We start from the raw sequence: 18,486 nt of genomic DNA on the forward strand, positions 1-18,486 counted from the left end.
TATCAGAAGAAGAATAACGAAGCCATCTTGGTTGGAGCAGAATGTGCTAGGGGGTGCGGAAAGGGGGCTCAGATAACAGAGGCTCCATAGGCTCTTTTAAGGACTTTAGTTTTCAGGTTAAGTGAGATGAGGACACTGAAGGGTCTTGAGCCGAGAATTGACATCTAACATGTTTTAAAAGGATCACTCTGACTGCTGTGTTGAGAATAGACATATTCTCAGGAGGCAGGGCTGGAAACATAGAGGCCATTAGGAAGCTGTTGTGGTGGTGCACGCAAGAAAGGTGGTAGCTGGGACCAGGAAAGCAGTTGTGAGATGCCAATGAGAGAGGAGTCCCAGAATAAGGAGAGGGTCAAAGGATGGCTCCAGTTTTGGACCTAAGCAAGTGGAAGGAAGTACTCATCACCTGAGATGGGGAAGGCTACCAAATAGGACAGATTTGGGGGGCAAGATTAGAAGTTCAATTTTGGACATGTTGGGTTGGAGATGTCTATTAGACATTCAAAGGAAGATGTCAAGGAGAAAGATATGTGAGTCTGGTATTTTATTTTTTATTTTTATTTTTTTATTTTTGGCCAGACCTCACGGCATGCAGGATCTTAGTTCCTCGACCAGGGACTGAACCCGTGCCCCCTGCAATGAAAGTGCAGAGTCCTAACCACTGGACCACCAGGGAATTCCCTGAGTCCGGTATTTTAGAGAAAGGCCTGGGCTGGTGATTTAAAATTTGGGGTATTATTGGCAGAAAGATGGTGTTGGATGCCATGAGCCTGGGTGAGATCGTCAAAGAAGTGAATATATAGAGAAAAAGACAAGAGGACCACTCAACTAGTAGTCACTCTAGTGTTAGAATTATTGGAGAGGGGCTGCCCTGGTGGTGCAGTGGTTAAGAATCCGCCTGCCAATGCAGGGGACAGGGGTTCGAGCCCTGGTCTGGGAAGATCCCACGTGCCGTGGGATGTGCGCTACAACTACTGAGCTGCGCTCTAGAGCCCGTGAGCCACAATTACTGAAGCCCGCGTGCCTAGAGCCCATGCTCCGCAACAAGAGAAGCCACCGCAATGAGAAGTCCGTGCACTGCAACGAAGAGTAGCCCTCCGCTCGCTGCAATTAGAGAAAGCCTGCGTGCAGCAACGAAGACCCAAAAAGCATCCAATAAATAAATCTTAAAAAAAAAAAAGAATTATTGGAGAGAAGCGGATGAGCCAGTGTAGTAGAAGGGAAACTGGGAGAGTATGGTCTCCCCAGTGCAAGTGAAGACAGTGTATCCAGGGGGAAGTAGTGATCAACCTGGTCAAATGCTACTGAGAGGCTAAGAGGAGGGCTGAGAATAACCATTAGGTCACTGATGACTTTGATAAGCATAGTTTCAGTGGAGTGTGAGGGTGAAAGAATGGCTAGAGGGGTTTAAGAAGAGAAAGGGAGGAAAGATGTTGAAGGCAGCTAGTAGAGATGGCTATTTTGAGGAATTTGCTGCAAAGGTGAGCAAAGAAATGGGGAAATAGCTGGTGGGGACAGGGGAGTTGAGAATCTATGTTCTAAAGATGTGGGTTGACTCTTCCCTCAATACCTACATCTTGTTGGTTGTCATTCCAGTCTGTTCTACCCCCATAGAATCTCAAATTTGCTTCTCCCCAGCCCATTACCCCTGCCCTACCTCAGGCCCTCATCATCTCTTGTCTGCATCACTATAGTAATAGTCCAGTGTGTCCACTATGCTGCCACCAGTGGAGTCAGCCTGGAAACCACTGGCCACATTTCTCCCTTGCTGATTCCTTTCCTAAAGGAGGAAAGTTGGCTATCTGGATGGGGGAATGGATGCTGTTTCCTGTGCCCAAATCAGGGTCCCACAAGGAAAGAGAGAACACACTCCAATTAGAGTAATGTGAGGAGAATTTAATAAAGGGACTTTTTCCAAAGTCATGGGCAGGGTGTAGGGAACCACAAAGGTTAGTGCAGTTGCCTGAGATTAGTAACTGCGGGCCCTGTTACCCAGAGGTTTGAAGAGGGTTGGAAATAGAAGATATAGGTTCTGGAAATCTCTGTGAAGCTGCAGAATGAGTTTCCCCCAAGAACCTGGAAATAATGTGGCCACTGTGAGATAGAAACCACCCTCCCTCTGTCCCTGAACAGATATGAGAGTAAATCCAAGGTGTAAATGTGCATAAATATGTGACTGAAGCATTTGGAAAGCAACTAAAGACCATCAGGATGGTGGCTGGGGCCCCCTCAGTGGGGTGGGGCTACACTAGGCCCCTAGCTGGGTGAGCAGAGATCCCATCAATTGTATTAAGTGAGCTAGTAAAGGTAAAATGTTTACAGGAGTCTAGCACTCAGCAAGCACTAAGGAAGTAGCTGCTACTCTTAAATCCAGCTTGGAGAGAGGCTCTGCGAACAGAAGATCAAAGAAAAGGGGTGCCCCCAAAGCAGCTGGGGAAACATATTCAGGCTCTGGTCCTGGAGATCCTAGGCTGAACTGAGTCTTTAGAATAAAGACTGCACCTATGGCGGGGGACAAGATCTCAAGGCTTCTTGGCTGAGAGACTTATACCATCCTTTCTTCCCCTCCTGGGGTTTCCAGGTTCACTGGGCTAAACTTCTGGTAACTGGGCTTCCTAAGAAGCAGCCCAAACTGCCTTGATCTATTGATACAAATATTCGGGTCTGCCTGACAGTTGAATTTCTCTGTGTAAGTTAATACCTGGGTTTCTGGAGTTTGGACATAAGCCTGTATCCTGGCCAAATGCCAGCTCTGCATAGGGAACTGGATCTACTCACTGCACTAGTGAAATTGGTTTTTGGAGCCAGAGGCCTGCAAATTACACCCCTCAAAACAGCCTAAGGTGCCCACCTTTACAACTGCACCTTGTGCCAGTTAATCTGCAACAAGTGGGAGGAATGAGAATGAGGGGGAAGGAAGTTCTAGTTAGAGCAGTAGACAAGGCTCCAGGGCATAGCCAGGAAGGGGAGTAGGGACCAAAGCCTTTGCTTCACCTTAGGTACCTCCTCCTCCAGAAAGCCTTCCTTGATCCTTGCTCAACCCAGGCTGGAATAGGTGCCCTCCCAGTCACATTTCATGGCACGGGTCTCACCGGGCAGGGAACATCTCTTTACTTGTCCTGACACATCTGAGCTTCTGGTAGGTAAGGACAATGCCTTATTCGTCTTTGTAGACCAAGGGGCCTGGCATAGAATACTCAGTTAATGTTTCCTTGAGTGCAAGATTGAATGAATGAGAGACAGAATGAATGAATGAAGGACAAGAGGGTGGACTTGTCATTTGACAAGAGGGTGTCAAACTCTCCGACTGCCTTGTTGTACTGTAATCTCCAGTGCCCAGCACAGTGCCTGGCAGAATCAATTCCCAGGGTAAAGTCCACTTTACCTCTTCACGGAACCCTACCCCAGCCACTCCTCTCTCCTGGGTGCTGCTGGCAAAGACAGGGCATCCAGTCTCCGCCGGCCGCCGCACGAAGCAACACGGGACCCGATCATCGTGCCCGGTCTTGTTCCCGTCGCTACAGATGTAGGGTTTTGTCTTCCCCCTCCCCGAAGGAAGTCACCCAGGACAGGGGTGCTCCTGGCCTTGTCTGGCTAGGGTACTAGGACCCGCAGCAGCCCATATCCAAACTATCCAAACCTTCTCAGGCTTCTTCCATGAGGGCGCCGCTGGCTCTGGGGTCCCCTCCAGAGAGCAATCCCCGGGCGGAGCCACGGCCCCGTCCCCCCGGAGCTGGGGTAGGGGGCAGGGGAACGAGAGGGGGGCGTCTGCGGGTCTCCACGCACTTCCTCAACCTTCTCTCCGGGGTCCCGGCTCTGGCGCCCTCCTTGTAGCACCGCACTTCACAAACTTTAGGAGTTTGACTCACTTGCGTCGCGGAAAAGGCAGGAGGGTGACGGAGCCCGGGAAGCGAGGCGGCGGCCGCAGAGCTCCGTCGCGCTGCGCTTAAGCCCCTCGGGGTGAGAGGTGTCTCCCAGCCAGGGCGGACGGGCTGGCCCTATTCCCCGACCGTCTCCTTTCTCTCTCGCATCCAGATCTCGGCGCAAGTGAGTGAGGGCGAGTGCCAGAAGGAAAAGCGAGGAGTAGGCGGGAGCCCCGGCTCCTGCGCCCCAGGCCAGTGGGAGGGCGGAGCCGGGCAGTCCGCAGCCAGCCAGGACGCACGGAAGTGCTGTGGAGTTCGCCCAATTCCCCAGCCTGCTTTTCCTTCTCCCTCCCTCTCCCCACCCCTCACCTCCCCCCCCACCTCCCCCCCCCTCGGCTATTGCCTCCTTCCTCGGGACGCCACCTCCCGGAATCGCCTTTTTTGTTGTTGTTTTGGAGCTGGCTTCTCACTGGCGGCGCAGAGGGGCTGCGAACGCTGGAGAGGAAGGCGGGCTGGGGGCGCAGCCCGCCGCCCACCGGCGGGACCCCGCGGGGCAGAGCGGAGGACGGACAGTCGGCCGGGCGCGCCATCTGCTCTCCAGAGCTCACTCTCCAAACTCCTGTTGAGTGTGTGCGTGCACGCGAAGGGTGGGGGTCCACGTCCCGCGTGCGGGGACCGGTTACTGTGGGGTTACCTTTGGCTGGGGGTCCTTGGACTCAGATCTGGGTCAGCTGCAGGCTCAGAAACTGCTGAGGAATTAGGCAAACAAAAGAGGCCACTCAGCTAGTGGCCAGAAGTCGCCTGAGCGCCTCGTCGCGTCCCCTCCTTTCCCCGGGGCGGGGGCTGGTCACTTGGGGGCGGGGAGAGGGCGCCCCAGCCGGCTGGGGGCTGGGGGCCGGGCCGCCGGGGTCGAAGCGTTGGCGGCCTGTTGTGTAAGCCTCAGTCCTTGTTTTCCCGGCCTGGCTCGTTGTGAAGCCGGACACATCTACCCTTGGATTCGATTCAGGAGGCTTGCTGCTTTTCTCCTTGCCCCTCTTGGATTTTCTGGATTTTTGAAAACCCAGTGGCCCAGGAAGAGGAGGAGGAAGGAGGAAGGAGCAGATCTACGGAGGAATGTGAGAGCCTCCCAAGGCCTGTGGAGCCAGAAGGAGCTGGGAGCCAGAGCTGCCGGGGTTTCTGGGACGGTGGTTTCTGAGTGATTCTCTTCTATTTTAGAACATTGTTCCAGTGGAGAGTGTCGAATTCTTGCCCTCTCAGAGCTGACTTCTCCGAGTCACTTGACTTATCTATTGGGAGTGGGAGGAAGAGAGACTCTCCGTTTCAGGGGCTGAGGAAGGAAGGGAGGAAGACCATGGACATGAGCTCTCCCTGTTCACAGGAGTGTGCAGGGAGACCTGTTTCTGGGCCGTGGACATTGCTCTGAAGAGAGGGAGGCTGGACGCCATCTGTGGGTGCTGAGACCCCGCTGTAGGGGCTGAGAGACTGAAGGGCTGTGGCAGACCTGGAGTTGCTAGTGCATTCTTGGAAATCCTAGCAAGTGTCCCCAGTTCTGGGCAGGACTCTGTCCTCATCTTTCTCTACCACTGGCCCAGACATGGCACTAAAAGGCCGAGCCCTCTATGACTTCCGCAGCGAGAACAAGGAGGAAATCAGCATCCAGCAGGATGAGGACCTGGTTGTTTTCAGCGAGACCTCGCTGGATGGCTGGCTGCAGGGCCAGAACAGCCGCGGTGAGACAGGGCTCTTCCCTGCCTCTTACGTGGAGATCATCCGTTCTGGCACCAGCTCCGACCACGCCGACTACTCCAGCAGTCCTGCAGGCTCTCTAGGCACTCAGGTGAGCTTATACAACAGTTCCAGCGTGGCAGACCCCTCCTGGAGTGGTGGGGGCTGTGGCTTCCTGTCAAACCAGGGTAGTTTTGAGGAGGACGATGACGATGACTGGGATGACTGGGATGATGGGTGCACAGTGGTGGAGGAGCCGCGGGCTGGCGGGCTGGGCACCAACGGGCACCCCCCACTCAACCTCTCCTACCCCGGTGCCTACCCCAGCCAACACATGGCCTTCCGGCCCAAGCCACCCCTGGAGCGGCAGGACAGCCTGGCATCGGCCAAGCGAGGCAGTGTGGTGGGGCGCAACCTCAACCGCTTCTCGTGTTTTGTGCGCTCCGGCGTGGAGGCCTTCATCCTGGGCGATGTGCCCATGATGGCCAAGATCGCCGAGACATACTCCATTGAGATGGGCCCTCGCGGCCCCCAGTGGAAGGCCAACCCCCACCCATTTGCCTGCTCCGTGGAGGACCCCACCAAACAGACCAAATTCAAGGGCATCAAAAGCTACATCTCCTACAAGCTCACACCCACACACGCTGGCTCACCTGTCTACAGGCGCTACAAGCACTTCGACTGGCTCTACAACCGCCTGCTGCACAAGTTCACCGTTATCTCTGTGCCCCACCTGCCAGAGAAGCAGGCCACAGGCCGCTTCGAGGAGGACTTCATTGAGAAGCGGAAGCGACGGCTCATCCTCTGGATGGACCACATGACTAGCCACCCCGTGCTGTCCCAGTACGAGGGCTTCCAACATTTCCTTAGCTGCCTGGATGACAAGCAGTGGAAGATGGGCAAACGCCGGGCCGAGAAGGACGAGATGGTGGGCGCCAGCTTCCTGCTCACCTTCCAGATCCCCACGGAGCACCAGGACCTGCAGGATGTGGAGGACCGTGTGGACACCTTCAAAGCCTTCAGCAAGAAGATGGACGACAGCGTCCTGCAGCTCAGCACTGTAGCATCGGAGCTGGTGCGCAAGCATGTGGGGGGCTTCCGCAAGGAATTCCAGAAGCTGGGCAATGCCTTCCAGGCCATCAGTCATGCCTTCCAAATGGACCCCCCCTTCAGCTCTGAAGCCCTCAACAGCGCCATTTCTCACACGGGCCGTACCTATGAAGCCGTGGGTGAGATGTTTGCCGAGCAGCCCAAGAACGACCTCTTCCAGATGCTCGATACGCTGTCTCTCTACCAGGGCCTGCTCTCCAACTTCCCCGACATCATCCACCTGCAGAAAGGTAAGAGCCAGTGTGGGCTGGAGACCCTTACAGCATCTGCACTCTGCTGGGCACTGGGGGTATGAGGATGGCCTAGACCAATCAGAACGGTGCAGCTAGTCTTTCTGTCTGTGTCTCATTCATATGTTCAACAAGTGGGTCGAGCACCTACCAGGTGGTAGGTGCTCTTCTAGGTGCAGGGATATTTTTATGGGCAGGTCTGATCCCTGTCCTCGTGGAGTTCACTGCTTACCTTCTTGTTGTCTGTTCGTTCGTTCATTCATTCATTCGTTTTCTCCGTTTCTGTCTCATTTACTCATTTACCCATCATGCTTTGAGCCCTTCAAGATATCAGGCTGGGGTCTGGGAACACGGAGCTGATTGGGGACCAGGACTTGCCCTTGAGGAGCCCACAGGCTCATAGGGGACACGGACACAGACCCAGATAACAAGAGCGCAGAGTGTAGCCTGTCTTCCCACTTGTCACAAGCTTGCCTCCCTGCCTTTGCAGAGCCTGTTCTCACCGCTGCATTTCCTATCTGTGACCTCCTTCCCTATCTGTGTTTGGGAGGGTGGCTGTCCCTATTTTGCAGATAAAGAAGCTGTGTCCACAGAATGGTGGTTGCACAAGGGGTCCATGGCCCAGCTGGGACTGTTCCTTCCTCCTGTACCTCCCCAAGGACACATCCATCTCGGCCACCTCCCAAGCCCAGCCATGTGTTCAGTTCTCACGGCCCCCTCCCTACGGGAGGGACAGGATGGGTCCTTGTTACTGTGGGGCTGTCAAGGAACTTCCAGGGAAGTGACTCATAGCCGGGTCACCTAGGGGCACGCGGGCTGGGCTGCGGGAGGAAGCTGGGGTCCAGGGCACTACCCCCATGGTCCGTGCAATTCCCCCTTCCCCTGCCTGGCTTCTTTTCTTGCCTGAGCGGTGAGTCAGAAGCTGACCGGGCAGGTGGCTGAGTCTTGGGGACTATAGGCAGGGCAGGAGAGAGGTGTGGTCCTCCCCAGGGCTGCTTGGTAATTAAGGAAGAATGTCTGCAGGGCGTGGGGCTGGCTTCCAGGCCCCTAGGCCCTGAGGTCAGGCCTGGCTTGGTGGGGAGTTTTCCTCTGGGTGAGGCCAGGAGGCAGGCCTCTGGACTGAGCCTGGGGGACAGCAAACACCACCACACTACCTGGTCCCTAGGAGAGTCTGGAGTAAACCCGCCTTGTTCTCCTTTACCAGGAGGTTAACTTCTAGAACTTCTCCAGCTCCCAGCCTCCTTTCTCCCCTCACTTTCTCTTCCTTCTTCTCCTCTCTGCCCTTTTTTTCTCTTCTCCACATTCTTCTCTTCCTCCTTCCCTTCTTCAGCTTCAGTAGACATGAGGCCTGAGTTCTGGTCTTGGCTCTGCCCCCAGTTTGCCATGAGTCCCTGGGAAGTGCTTTCCCCTCTCTGGGAGTTCGTTTCCCCATCTGTAAGACAAGGGAGGGTGGACACAGTGAGCTCTTAGGCCTTCAAAGGGGTGGATAGGGGAGAGACTCCTGGGGAGTGATGACTTAGATCTGGCTCTGAGCTCTGGGCAGGGATTGGGCAGGGCTGGTAGCTGGGGCCGGCTGGGGTCCACTGGGGCAGGTGTCACCCTGTGTGGAAGTGGAGCCACGCTCACTGCTGTCCTACGGCCTGGGAAAGCTGGTTCAACCAGCTCCTTGGATGGCATGTTCCTGTGTGGGCAGCAGGATGGGGGGAAGTAGGGGCATAGTGATTAAACAGCTTCCCCATACAGTGTCTGGGGACCCTCACCCAGAGCAGAGCGGGGGGCAGGAAGGCAACCCCACACTCATACTTCCAGGCTCCCACTGAAGCAGGAGGGAGTAAAGCCAGACTGGCCTTTCTGACCCTGGGGCAGGGAGACAGAGCTGAGAGAGGCCACTTCTGAGTTTCCACTGGAGGTGTTTCTAAGGCGAGGGCCCTGGGGTGATGTGTTCAACCTCAGGCAGAGGCTGCCCCACCTTCCCGGACCCAGAGGACCCCTCCCCATTAAGCCAGGTTCTTTTGAGCTTACTCTTCCTCCTTCTGGGCTCTGCACTGCCACTCCTAGGCCCGTGGTGGGGCAAGTTAGGGAGGGGGGCTTGGAATCTGGCTGAGACAGAATTGGGGGAACCACAGCCTGATTGGGGGGACGGGGGATCCCATGTTGGCCCTGTGGATGGAGCCCTTTCACAATGGAACGAGCAGGAAAATTGGGTCCTGGGTCCCCAGGATTCTGTCCAGCCTGTTCATACATCTGAAAGATGGCAAGCGTGTGGGAGAGGCCTTGGAAGGAAGGAGATGGGAGGCCTAGGAGGGGTCAGGAGACCAGGATTTGGACAAATGTTGCCTCTGAGGTGACCCTGAAAGAGTTTCCTTGCCTAAGAAAGCTTAGGAAAATGGGCCATGGAACCTGGTTGGCACTGAGGTGCCAGCCTGTCTGCCCGCTGGCCCAGCCCCTGGAGCTCAGTTTAGGGGTCTCCTAAGAGAAGGGCAACCATGTAATTTACCATCCAAACCAGGGCAATCTTGGGGGTGAAAGAGAGCCTTAGTAATAGTTACCCTGGGACAACAAGGGGCAACAATGACTGTCCAGGGCCCCTGCCTGAGAGCCAGCCAGGGCAGGGCTCGGTCCTAAGACTCATCACAAGCCACAGAGGTGGGTGTGGTTCCCTCCGTTTTCAGATGAGGGGCAGTGAGGAGGAATGATAATCAGAGCAGGAATTGGAGCCCAGGTGTCTCTGACTCCACAACCAGGCTGTTTCTACTGTGCCAGACAGATAGGGGAGGGAGCTCCCTAAGGGATGGGTGCCTGGGGTAGACAAGCCAGAAGGGGAGGGAGCAGGGAGGGGGTTGGGTGTTCTAGCACCAACTGAGCTGGTATCCTCGGCAGGCTGGAGGCAGGCCCTGGACCACAGAGCATGCGTGGAGGGGCCATGGAGCTCTCAGGTTGGCCAAGGCAAAGTGGCCCTTTTGCAGGACCAAGTTCTTGCCTGGGGGAAATAGGTGGGTCCAGCCTCTATGCTCTGGGCCATCATCTAGCTCTCCCTCTACCTACCTCCCCTCCTAGGCTCCGATGAACAAAGAATTGTGTCACCAGGAGCCACCACCAGCTGGGTCTTGGCTGGGACTGAAAAGCAGTTTGCACATAGTTGCGAGTAGCATCCAGAGTTCTTACTCTGTCAGGTGCCATCCTAAGTACTTTAAACATATTAGTTCAATTAAACTCAGCTATAACTATAGGGTGGGTACTATTATCATCCCATTTTACTGATGTGGAAACTCTAAAGCGCTTTTCCGCTGTGAGCAATTGTCAGCAGCAACACATCTAGTCCAACCTGTCCCATTTGACAGTGGGGAGACCTGTAGCCCTTGTTGGAGGTGACACAGTGGGACTAGGACTCAGACGTCCTGCCCTCAACCTAGGGTGGGTGGTAACTACCTCCAAGAAGTAGGGACAAGATAGATTAAGGTGGCAGTTTAGGGGATATGCCTGGGACCCTGGGGCTCTGAAGCTCCAACCCTCCTTTCCCCGTTCCTGGGACCCAGCCTACAGGACAACTGCCAGGTTAGGAGGTGCCCCTGGGTCCTCAGCTCTCAGGTTGAGTCCTAGGTGGAATGTGTGGGGTGACAGGGGACAGGCCTGAGCCCTGAGTCCCAGTCTGTCTCTGGGGTGCATTAGTGTTAGTTAGCAGGTCCCAGTCCCACATCGGAGTCACAGGGTGGAGGGGTGACAGAGAGCAGGGTGGGGCCTCCCCCTTCCCCCACAGCCTTTGCCCCGCATCTCTGGCTCCCTGCTTGTCTGCAGATACCTAGCAGTTGCAATAGATTCATTCCCATTATCTGGGCCTCAGTTTCCTTCCTCTAAGGCAATGGGCAAGAAAAGCTTTCTTAAATGCAAATCCACACCCAACGCACCCAGACTTTTTCAGGAAGGTGGAATCCAGGCTAGTAGGTGCCCTTTGCTGAAGCTTGACTCTAGTTTCTTTGTCCTGCTCTTTTCTACTTTGCTTCTTATGGTTCTTTTTACCCCTTGGGACCTTCTCAAATTCCTGAATCCATTGTCTGGATGTCCCACACATATGCCTGGGGAACCTGGCCTGGGCTCCCTGCAGTAGAAGTGGTGTCTACCCCAAGCTGTGCAGGGTTACCTCTGGGCCAGGCATCCCCCACTTTCGGAGCAGGAAAGAGGCTGCGAGCCCCTAGGCAAGTGCCCTCCTGCCAGGCCCTGAGTTTCCTCTGCACAGTATGGGGGTGGAGAGTGAGGGGTGGAGGTGGGTGTTGGACAGCTAGTCTCTAGGGCCACTCCAGCTCCGAAGTCTCTCATGGGGTCCTCATCTTGGGCCTTGGGGTGATCCCTCTCCTGCTGCCCAGACCTGGGCAGTCAGTATGGAACAGGAGGTGAGAAGTGGTTCAAGGAAGGTGGCAAAAGGACTGAGTGGGATGGGAGCTGGGGATTGCAGAATTCTTTTGGGTGCTGTGTGAGCAGCCCTGGAAATGCTCCGAATTTGAGTCTGTCCACCCGAAATGCCACTCTTTGCCAATTAGCCACACACTTGCCATCTAATATAGGTACTGCTCCTTCTAAAGGCATTCCGAGTTATTTCCAGCATGTAGTAGATGCTCCATAAATACATCCTGAATGCATTTCAATAACTTGGAGTAAAAGGAATACGTTTCAAAGGTCCATGAGGGACCTCCTTAAGGGAGAGGTGGGAAACATGAAAAACGAGCGTGTTACTTGTGTGCAGTGGATGCTTTTGAAGCGCTCGCGGGAGTGTGCTGTCCTCTGTGCCAACCCCTCCCACCTCCTTAATCTGCTTCACACAGTGGATTCCCTACAGCCCTACAAGGAGTACCCGCCAGGCGCAGGCAGACTGCCTCACCGCCTCAACAACTGCCCCCCCCCACCACCGGCTTTAGCGCAGAATCAGTCAAGTGCTGTTAATTCAGAACTGAAGTTCGTTCACCAAGTGCTTGTTGATTCATTCACATTTTCCAAATTGGGTCCCTTCCCCAGGTTCATCCCCTGATCCCCCATCTGTCACCTGGTTATTATAATGGCTTCCTCTAGTCCCCTGGGGGCTGGGGTGGTGAGGAGGGAGCAGGGCCTATATGTGGGGAGACACACACAAAGGAAAACTCCAGGTGGCTTTTGAGGCTCTGTTTTAGAATCGGCTGGGTGATGGGGGTGGGGAGAGCCCTGGTGAGCTGAGACGGGGAGGCGGTCTGCCTGGGGGTTGCTCCATCAGAGCCTTGAATTATGCATAGGGATCCAGGGGGCAGAGATAGGAAGGTAGGAAAGAAAGCTGAATTTGATGAACGTGGGGTCAGCGTGGAATGGGTGCAGGGGTCAACTCCCAGAGGGCCTCACAGGCCAGGAGAATGGGGGACCTAGCTCTGCAGGCAGAAGGAAGCCAGGGAAGGCTTGGAGCTATGGGTGCCCAGCTTGGCTGCTCTTCAGGTGCTATGGAGAACCTCTCAGAGGCTGAGACTGAGGTGCGTAGACCCATGAGGGGCCTATGGTAGCAGTCCAGTGAGGTTGAATCAGCTTAGCAGACACATATCAGGATCTGCTGTGGGCTAGGCTTTGTTCTGGATGCTAGAGACATTGAGCTCACAGCCCAGAAGGAAGAGGTCAGAGAAACCACAGGGTGGTAAGAGCTGTGGCAGAGGGAAACCCAGGGCACCTGAGAGCCTTGAGAGGCACCTGATGTACTGGGGCTGCAGGGAAGGCTTCCTGGAGGAGGTGATGTTGGAGGTGAATGGGGAGCCAGCGAGAGGGGTGACGAGGCCTGTGGTGGGTGGGGACGGCCTGGTCCTAGAAATCAATCAGCTGGCAGGGCAGGGCTGTGACTGGTCAGGTGTGGACTGCTGGTGTTGCCACAGGTTTGGAGGGAAGATGGTGCATCTGGTTTAGGATGTGCTAAAGGTGAGGGTTTGGGGGACATCCTGGTGGAGACACCCAGGTGGCTGGACCATGGGTCCGGACTCCATGGAGTCCAAGAGTGAGGCCGGAGTTGAGCCGATGAGGGTATTGTCTGCCCTTGAGGGGTCTCACCGTGGGGTTAGGGAGCGAACTGGGGAGACCGGAGCCCTAACTTGTCCTTGTCCTCTGCTCTGCCCGTGCCAGGTGCCTTCGCCAAGGTGAAGGAGAGCCAGCGCATGAGTGACGAGGGCCGCATGGCGCAGGACGAGGCAGATGGCATTCGCAGGCGCTGCCGCGTGGTGGGCTTCGCCCTGCAGGCTGAGATGAACCACTTCCACCAGCGCCGTGAGCTCGACTTCAAGCACATGATGCAGAACTACCTGCGCCAGCAGATCGTCTTCTACCAGCGGGTAGGCCAGCAGCTGGAGAAGACGCTGCACATGTATGACAGCCTCTGACCACGTGTCCCTGGTCCTCTCCCCACCCCTGGGGCCTGGTGGCTGCAGTGTATGCTGCCCTCCAGACCTTCCCACACCAGCAGTGCCTGGCTGGTCAGGGGTGGGCTTTGGAGGAGTCATGGATATCTCTGGGGAAGTCCCCCACCCCTTAGAGATAGGGGCACAGCAGGGGTGAGAATGGGGCCAGGAGCCCCCCAGCTCAAGGCCTGGGCTGCTGGTCAGTCACTTGAGGTCAGGCCAGGGTCTTAGCCTCCTCTAGAGCCTATAGCTCTCGCTCACCTGGCCACCATCCCCTTGTTCATTCAGCAGATGCGCAGGCCTGCTGCGGCCCCGGGTCAGACACTGGGCATCCAGGGCTGTGACACGCCTGCTCTTGGGGAGTTCCCAGTTGAGGTGGGGGTCAGACCCAGAAACAGGCAGGGGCAATACAGAAACATTGATGGTAAATAGCTCGCAGAAGGGACCACTTGTCCTGCCAGTCAGGGATGACTCCATGGAGTAGGTGACATTCAAGTAGTGTCTTGAAGAATGACAAGGACCTGCCAGACAGTAAGTGGGGACAGTAGATGTGGAGGGCATTCAGAGGAGAAGAACAGCATGGGCAAGGCTGTGGAGGCATGAAAAGATGCCATCTTCTCTCCTTTACCTTTCCCAAGCAAGTTTGGTGCACCCCTCGGTGGTGTGACAGAGGGGAGGGATCTGCCTTGCTCCCATGCTCCTGTCCCCGCCCCACCATCGCCCCACCACCCCCGCAGGAGGGGCTGCAGGCCAACTCCCTCCTGACTCCCCTTCACCAGCTGAGCCCCCTCACCCCTTGGTTAGGGGACCATGCAGCATCTTTGCCCTGGGCTCAAGGTGCTAAGACAAGCCTCGGACCCCAGGACCCTGCTGGCACCTTCCTGGAGGGGACACCCGAAAGTTACTGGGTATTTGAGTTCACCAGCAATAGCTCCCATGCTCCAAGCAGGCTTGGGCCTCAGGCTCCCAGGGGCCAGCTTACCCACCACCCCAGGGATCCTGGGCCCACCTGCCCACAGCCAGCCTCACTGTAATGCCGGTCCAGGTCCTGGTGGGATTGTGCTGTCTCCCACCCATGTTTACATCCTCGAGGGGGCTCCCCCCACACCCCCAGGCCAGGGCGCGGTCCAGCAGTGGGTTGGGGGAACTGACAGGTGCCACTGCTGGCCACCCCCAGGAGGTCATGGCTGTTCCTGGCTGCTGCTGCTTCAGTCTTCTTTCTTTCTTGTTTTCTTGATAAACCTTTTACAGTTAAGATAACAAAAATATGACTCCTTATTTGGATCCCAGGGGGGATGAGGGTGGGGGAAAGGATACAGCCCTAATTGTCCCTGGGAGCGATTGGACCAGATTCTGAGGTCGTGATGGGCACAACATTTACCCCAGAATCTCAGAAGTTAGGGGGAGGGCGGTGCTGGAGGCAGGGTCTAGCTGGGGACCTCTGGGTGACCCTGGACTCCAGCTGGATGCATACCCTTCCCAGACCTCACTCTCCTCATCTCTCAAATGGGTGGAGTCCTTCTAGGGGTTTGGCTTTGCTGCTCTGTGATCTAGGACTGAAGGTCATGTGAGGAAGGGACAGTCTAATCGATAGGGGGTTCCTCTCCCCGGGAGGGCATATCCCAGCCTTGCCCCGAGGAAAGCCCCCGTCCAGGGGAGGGGGTGGGTCTCAGAACCTGTGTCCTTCCCCAGGCCGTCCAGTCCAGGCTGCCCAGCACTGCAGTGGCTGCCCAGTTGGAAACTGAGGTGGACCCCTCAGCTATGCCCTTGGGGGTGTCCCAGGCAGGATGAACAGGAATCTGTTTGCACACGGGAAAGAGGAGGGCTGGGGGGCTGTGATTCTTTTGGGGCAATGGGGACTTGGTGGAGGGAGGGCTGCTGGGGTCTGGACATCAGGGGAGGCTTTGGCCGGGCTGGGGGCGGGGGAGCTCATGGCAGTGAGATAGAGTAAGGGGTGGCAGGTGCAGTGGGGAAGGGGCAGCAGAGGCTCCCTGTTCAGGGCAGAGCGTCCTCAGAGGAACTTTTGGAATGGGCCCCTGGCCCTGGGTCAAAATTAGGTCAGATTTGGGACTTTCTATGGAATTTTCCCTTCTCTCCTCCCTGCCCTCCTTCCTTCATTTTCCAGCCCATCCGAGGACCTTCCCACCCTTAACCTCTTCCCTGCTCCAACCTCCAGGCGGCCTTCTGCAGTGAGTGCTCTGACCATGGGCAGGGCGGCGGGGCGGGGGGTGGTTTCCTTCCCAGGCCCAGTCAGCGCTGGGGCGGTGGGAATGCCCTTCTCAACACACAGTGCCTGGAAAGTCCCCTGTTCATGCTTCTTGCCCTGGGAATAGTATTGCCCTCTTGTGTCTCTTTCTTGAGCGGGGGGCCACCTCCCATGCCTTCCATCCTCCAGGTGAGGGGTTGGTCTGACGCTTTTCTCAGGAGGGGCTTGCACCTAGGAAAAGCATCAGAACGTGAAGTCTTGGGATGGGCCAGGCCTCCTCCAGGCATCCTGAGGGCTCTAGGCAGGGACAGACATACATGTGATGGGAAGTGAGGATGTCACAGCCCTTCTCTCTGGTTTCTTTCTATCTCTGTGTGAGTTTGAGTGTTGGGGGAATTTGAGATTTGTCTGGGCTGGCCGGAGCCTGTTTCAGCAGGGGACTGGGGACCAGTGTGTGTGTGTGGGTATCTTGGTGGTGGCTGGGCCTGCGGGCTGGCCTCAGACTCATGACAGGCAGATGTTCCAGACTGAGCTGAGCCCAGCTGCCTCCAGTTTCCTCCCTGAGGCGGGTGGAAAACAAGGCTTCTCTTTCTGCCCTGGGCAACTACCAGGACCTGGAGCTGGGGGGCTGGTCCCCAGTCTTGGCCCAGCCCAGGAAAGGAGTCTGCTTTTTGGCCACATATGGGGTTTGGGGATGGAGGCGGCCCTCAGATTCTGCATCCTATTGCTTCCTGGACACAGGAGTGCCATGAACCACCGTGTCACAGCTGTGCCACGGCTGTAGCAGAGCCAGGCCTGGTCACAGATGCAGTTGCCCAACCCAAAGCAGACAGAGCCATACAACCTGTGTGCGGCACACAGGTCACACCTGGCTCCACACTCACACACATGTATGCATGGTCATGTGCTTGCACAACTGCACTTCCAGCCACAGTGCCACAGACTGTCACACATTCACAGCCACGTCCACACTCGTCCACGCCCACGTGCATGTCGTCAGTCTCAGCCACGTCGTCACTCACAGCCATACCATAGTACTGTGCACAGTCATATACACTCACATAGTGACACACACACTCAGACACACACGGCCATGAAGTCACACATGCACATAGCAAATGTGTCACAAATGTAGATGCTCTTGGACTCCACTTGCACCGCCTCCAGGGGGAGCCAGCCCTGATCATCCATCATCTGACACCACCAAATTCAATTCCCCATTGCACAGATGGGAAACTTGAGGTCTAGTGAGCGGTAGCATTTGGCTGCATCACCCAGTGGGGCGGGGGTATGGTCTGGGGTCAGAGCCCAGTTTCCATCAGGCTCTGGCCTGGCCTTGCCCACCCCTGGGTCAGTCCCCAGGGCCAGGCTGCCTCTGAAGGCCCCTGGCTGAACCTACTCAACAAAGCTCCAGGCATCTCCCATCTTCGGAGCCAGAGCTGAGGCTGCAGCATCAGAGAGCAGGAGCCAGAATGTGGTGGGCAGGGCCCAGGCCTGGGCTGGAGGAACATTCCTGCACCATCTCCTCCCCAAGCCTGCGAGGACTGGGCCCGCCCTGCCTGCCTGCCCGCTGACTCAGGCCTCCAGGAGCCAAGCCAGCTTGGCTCCCTCACCCACCCCCAACCCACCCCAACCTGATTCCCCACCACTTCGGCTCTGGTACCTCCTTCCGCTGTTTGGGGCAAGAGGAGATGGTGAGCCCTGGCAAAAAGACCATGAGGAAACATAAAAATTCACCTCCCCCAGACATAGCTCAGAAGGGTTGATTGTGAAACCCCACTCCCGGGTTCAACAAAGGTTTTTTCCTTTGGTTTTGTTTTGTTAGTCAAACCCCGATGCAGTCCAGTCTGTTTAAAAAGCAGTTTCTCACACAGCTGTGGCCTCCTTGGTCTGCATGGCAGCCCTGGTAGAAATCATTATTCCATTTCACAGACAGAGAGACTGAGGCTTGGCCAGAGGGAGGATGGGAACTGCCTACAATCACACAGTGGGGCCGAGGTGGGGCTGGACTTGAACCCAGCTCTCTGGCTTCATTCCCTAAAGTCACCTTGATTAACTCACGTAGGTCTGGAGGAAGAAGGGGTAGCAGATCTTCGCTTCAGAGTTGTGAAAGAATGGGAGGATGGCAAACCAACTGCTGAAATGTGCGGGGGCTTTGAGGGTCCGGTGAGTCCCGCCAGCCCCCCAGGGATGAAGAGGCTGAGGGCAGCATTGCACAGTGGCATCTGCAGTGACTCAGGGTCTCCGATTACAAATGAACATGTGTGAGGAACATCACTTCACTTTTCTGTAACTGACCTGAATTTCTCTTTTGCTTTCTCATTAACCCACCTGATAGAAAAGTAATGTGAAATCAATTTGGGGACCCCTCCTTTCCCCAGGGAGGTATGTAAGTTTTGGGGATGGCACATTTGAAGACCCTACGCAGGCCCCTGGCACTCTGAATTTTAGAAGCTGAATTCCCTCATCCTATCACTCATATGAAAATTTGCCTGCATTCCACATATTTCACATATACCTACTTGAGCTGGGTTCTGTTAATTACTTGACAATGTCTTGTAGATATTTAATTAAATTTTCTTCATTTTGATTTTATCTTTTCTTTCTGTTGCCTTTTTGTGTTCTGCTACTTTTTTACCCCTTGGCTGCAAACATTGTGGGTTCTCGCAGGGCTCCTGGAACCTGGCACTGGGCCTGTGGTGCCCACCATGGTCCTAGGTTAGCATCGGACCCTTTGGTCATTTTCCCTTACCTCCTGCCTTCCCACCACCTGATCCTTTGATCCCCACCCTTAAGCCTCCGTGGGTCTGGCCCTTTCTCAGTTTGGGGCACTCCAGACTCCCTCAATTGCCCCTGTACCTTGTGGGCCTCAGGGAACCTCAAGGGGCTGGCACAATCACTCCACAGCCTCCACCACATGCTCAAGTAAAAGGCTCTCTTGGAGGCTACTTACCCTGTGT

At 55.8% G+C, this 18,486-nt stretch overlaps 1 protein-coding gene across 4 annotated transcripts; it reads left to right on the plus strand.

The window, feature by feature from the left end:
• Window positions 1-4,253: 4,253 nt before the first annotated feature.
• SNX33 (sorting nexin 33) lies at window positions 4,254-18,121 on the plus strand. Of its 4 annotated transcripts, XM_067029379.1 has the most exons (4): window positions 4,254-4,493; window positions 5,079-6,928; window positions 13,049-13,254; window positions 17,592-18,121. In XM_067029379.1, exons 2-4 carry the CDS (start codon window positions 5,458-5,460, stop codon window positions 17,610-17,612), a joined length of 1,698 nt encoding a protein of 565 aa, XP_066885480.1. In that variant the 5' UTR covers window positions 4,254-4,493; window positions 5,079-5,457; the 3' UTR covers window positions 17,613-18,121. The 4 variants fall into 4 exon arrangements, with proteins under 4 accessions (XP_066885480.1, XP_066885479.1, XP_058914872.1 ...); XM_067029378.1 differs by having other exon boundaries at window positions 4,258-4,493; window positions 13,049-18,121; XM_059058890.2 differs by lacking the exon at window positions 4,254-4,493 and having other exon boundaries at window positions 4,763-6,928.
• The last annotated feature ends 365 nt before the right edge of the window (window positions 18,122-18,486 follow it).

The sequence above is a fragment of the Kogia breviceps genome, chromosome 3 (genome assembly GCF_026419965.1).
Source record: "Kogia breviceps isolate mKogBre1 chromosome 3, mKogBre1 haplotype 1, whole genome shotgun sequence".
Classification (NCBI taxonomy): Eukaryota; Metazoa; Chordata; class Mammalia; order Artiodactyla; family Physeteridae; genus Kogia; species Kogia breviceps.

Excerpts from the sequence above, each read along its gene's own strand:
- SNX33 (XM_067029378.1), top strand. The coding sequence starts at position 5,458 with ATGGCACTAAAAGGCCGAGCCCTCTATGACTTCCGCAGCGAGAACAAG. Across the intron at positions 6,929-13,048 it reads CATCATCCACCTGCAGAAAG|GTGCCTTCGCCAAGGTGAAG; the intron begins GTAAGAGCCAGT and ends TGCCCGTGCCAG.